Source organism: Uranotaenia lowii, chromosome 2, assembly GCF_029784155.1.
Source record: "Uranotaenia lowii strain MFRU-FL chromosome 2, ASM2978415v1, whole genome shotgun sequence".
NCBI lineage: Eukaryota > Metazoa > Arthropoda > Insecta > Diptera > Culicidae > Uranotaenia > Uranotaenia lowii.
This window is the reverse complement of record NC_073692.1, coordinates 434267470-434270407: the sequence shown is the minus strand read 5'-3', so window position 1 is coordinate 434270407 and position 2938 is coordinate 434267470. Positions and strand designations below refer to the sequence as shown.

Here is a 2938-nt window from a genome sequence, read left to right as displayed (position 1 = left end):
TTTGACAAGGTTTTGTATAAGTAAATATTCCTTACTTGAATCGCGTTCCAGATTTTAACAAGATTTTTAGGTTCCAGAGATATGAAGTTTAAAAGAAAAACATCAAGTATCAACGATATGATCTTGCTCAAACACATTCAAACTTCCATTCATGGAAAATTAACGGCCGTTTTCTTTCATACAAACCGTTTCATACACGCACGCTGATGGAAACTCAGTCTTGCTGGAAATTTTATAAATCTAATTTGTATATATTCACTTTTGATCTCTTTAACAAGTATGTAATTTTTTTTTTCTTAAATTTCGATAGCATTACATTTTGAAGATTTTTATTGGGAGCTCAAACATAACTTTCGGATGAATAAAAAATTATTTAACTAGTTAAACATTTAATCAAAAATTTACCTTTCTTTCAATGGCACCACCTTCAACCATATACCCTCCTTAGATTGCAACATCGGCGTACGACTTGTGAATACCATAGGAATGGGGGTCTTTGAGCACGGTTTCAAACTGAAGCGACTAAGAATGGTGGCCAACCCCATCCGGGTTTGCATCATTCCAAACCGAAGGCCTATGCAGATCCGTGGCCCATCTCCAAAGGGAAGGAAACTCATCGGATGTCGCTGAGCAACTTGCTCCGGATTGAATCGATCCGGATCAAACTCCGTCGGGTTGCTATAATACTGTTCGTCTCGCTGGATTGCGAATATCGGAATATTAACCATCATTTTTCGGGGTACCACGATGTTTGTTTCCGGAATCTGGTAGTCCTGGAAAGCTTTCCGTTCCAAAATCGGTACCGGTGGGTACAATCTCAAAGTTTCTGAAACACGAAAGCATAATTCAAATTTACATATTTTATTTGAAATAAACTTACCGTTAATGCATTGATCCAAGAATGCCATGTCCTGAAGAGCTTCGAATGTCAATCCATCGTGTTTTTCGATTGCTTCTAGCACACTGAGTCGGGCTTTTTCTTGGCATGCTTCGTTCAATGCCAACTGATACAAACAAAACGTTTGAGTGGAAGACGACGTTTCATACCCGGCTAGAAAAATGATCAAAGCTTGCGCTGCAATTTCTTCCGTCGTCAGAGCAACTCCGTTGTTTCTCAGCTCTAATAACAGGTTCAGGAAATCTTTTCGATCGACTTGATTACTTTGCCTGTGTTCCAAAGTATTTTTTACAGTATTGAAGAAAAATTCACTAGCATCCTCATGAAGACTTCTGAATCTTAAAGCTCTCCCCCAATCGGGATAATTCTTCAGCAGGACAGCCAGTTGAGGAGGAGCTTTTGGAGTGTCAAAAAGCTTTCGACCAACATATCGAAACTGGTTATTCGGATCCTCGAAACTATTGCAATCCAACCCAAGAGCACAACCTCCGATCACATCTGTTGTAAACCTCGCTAGATAATCTTTCATTTCCAAATCAGCCCCTTCGCCAACATCATCAATCAAACACTTGGTTAAATTATCCGCTATATTTTGAACGATTCCAAACATGGCCTTCATCTTTCCACTAGTGAATGTAGGTGTAAGTTTTGTCCTCAACGATCGCCAATAATTGCCTTCGATGGCGAACATATGTGCCGAAAGAGGATCATCTCTAGCATTGTAGTAGAAACCACGATCCGGAAAGTAGTTGAAATCTTTGATCAGCACTGTTTTGATCAGATCCAAATCCGTAAGCACTATCATTGGTTTCACAAACGAGAACAAACCGTAGAATTTGCCACTACCTTTCATGGCCTTGTAGTGTTTCTCGGAAAGCTCAGCCAGTGACATCTGGGTAGCTTCGCCAAAGTTGCCTCCAGGAAATTTCGGTTCCACAAACGCAACATTTCTGCGAGCCCAATATCCGTAATTTCGTTTCACATACAAACCAAATATAATGAATGGTGCTAGAAAAAGGGTTAAAACTTCAATCCACATCGCGTCCGAAACTGTTACGTACTAACTCAACTAAACTTGATTGCTCTCTGCTGCTACTCGATCATCATGCTATGGAAGATTGCATTTCAGATCACTGAACTGAGAAACAGTTAAGTGCCTCTTATCTTGCGCAGTGCAGCCCAAGCCAACCTATAAAGATAGTAGGACTAGTCGAGAGAGCTATTGATCATTGCTCTTTACCAAGCTCCAAGCGTCTAGAGACTTATGTCAACATTGAGATTGTAGAGATTTGCGCCGTGGACAAGCCGTATTATATTCTAGTTAAACAATGAAATCAACTCATGAATCAGTGGACAAGTGACAAAAATGACAAAAATGACAAAAATGACAAAAATGACAAAAATGACAAAAATGACAAAAATGACAAAAATGACAAAAATGACAAAAATGACAAAAATGACAAAAATGACAAAAATGACAAAAATGACAAAAATGACAAAAATGACAAAAATGACAAAAATGACAAAAATGACAAAAATGACAAAAATGACAAAAATGACAAAAATGACAAAAATGACAAAAATGACAAAAATGACAAAAATGACAAAAATGACAAAAATGACAAAAATGACAAAAATGACAAAAATGACAAAAATGACAAAAATGACAAAAATGACAAAAATGACAAAAATGACAAAAATGACAAAAATGACAAAAATGACAAAAATGACAAAAATGACAAAAATGACAAAAATGACAAAAATGACAAAAATGACAAAAATGACAAAAATGACAAAAATGACAAAAATGACAAAAATGACAAAAATGACAAAAATGACAAAAATGACAAAAATGACAAAAATGACAAAAATGACAAAAATGACAAAAATGACAAAAATGACAAAAATGACAAAAATGACAAAAATGACAAAAATGACAAAAATGACAAAAATGACAAAAATGACAAAAATGACAAAAATGACAAAAATGACAAAAATGACAAAAATGACAAAAATGACAAAAATGACAAAAATGACAAA

The 2938-nt window shown here is 35.9% G+C and overlaps 1 protein-coding gene across 1 annotated transcript; it reads right to left on the bottom strand.

Annotated features, from left to right (window-relative positions):
• Positions 1 to 290: 290 nt before the first annotated feature.
• LOC129746002 (probable cytochrome P450 6a13) lies at positions 291 to 2033 on the bottom strand. The gene is made up of 2 exons (XM_055739420.1): positions 881 to 2033; positions 291 to 826 (listed from the first exon to the last, which is right to left on the bottom strand). The coding sequence occupies exons 1-2, from the start codon at positions 1935 to 1937 to the stop codon at positions 402 to 404; spliced, it is 1482 nt and encodes a 493-aa protein (XP_055595395.1). The 5' UTR covers positions 1938 to 2033; the 3' UTR covers positions 291 to 401.
• Between the last annotated feature and the right edge of the window lie 905 nt (positions 2034 to 2938).

Excerpts from the sequence above, each read along its gene's own strand:
- LOC129746002 (XM_055739420.1), bottom strand. The coding sequence starts at position 1,937 with ATGTGGATTGAAGTTTTAACCCTTTTTCTAGCACCATTCATTATATTT. Across the intron at positions 827-880 it reads CTTGGATCAATGCATTAACG|AAACTTTGAGATTGTACCCA; the intron begins GTAAGTTTATTT and ends TTCGTGTTTCAG.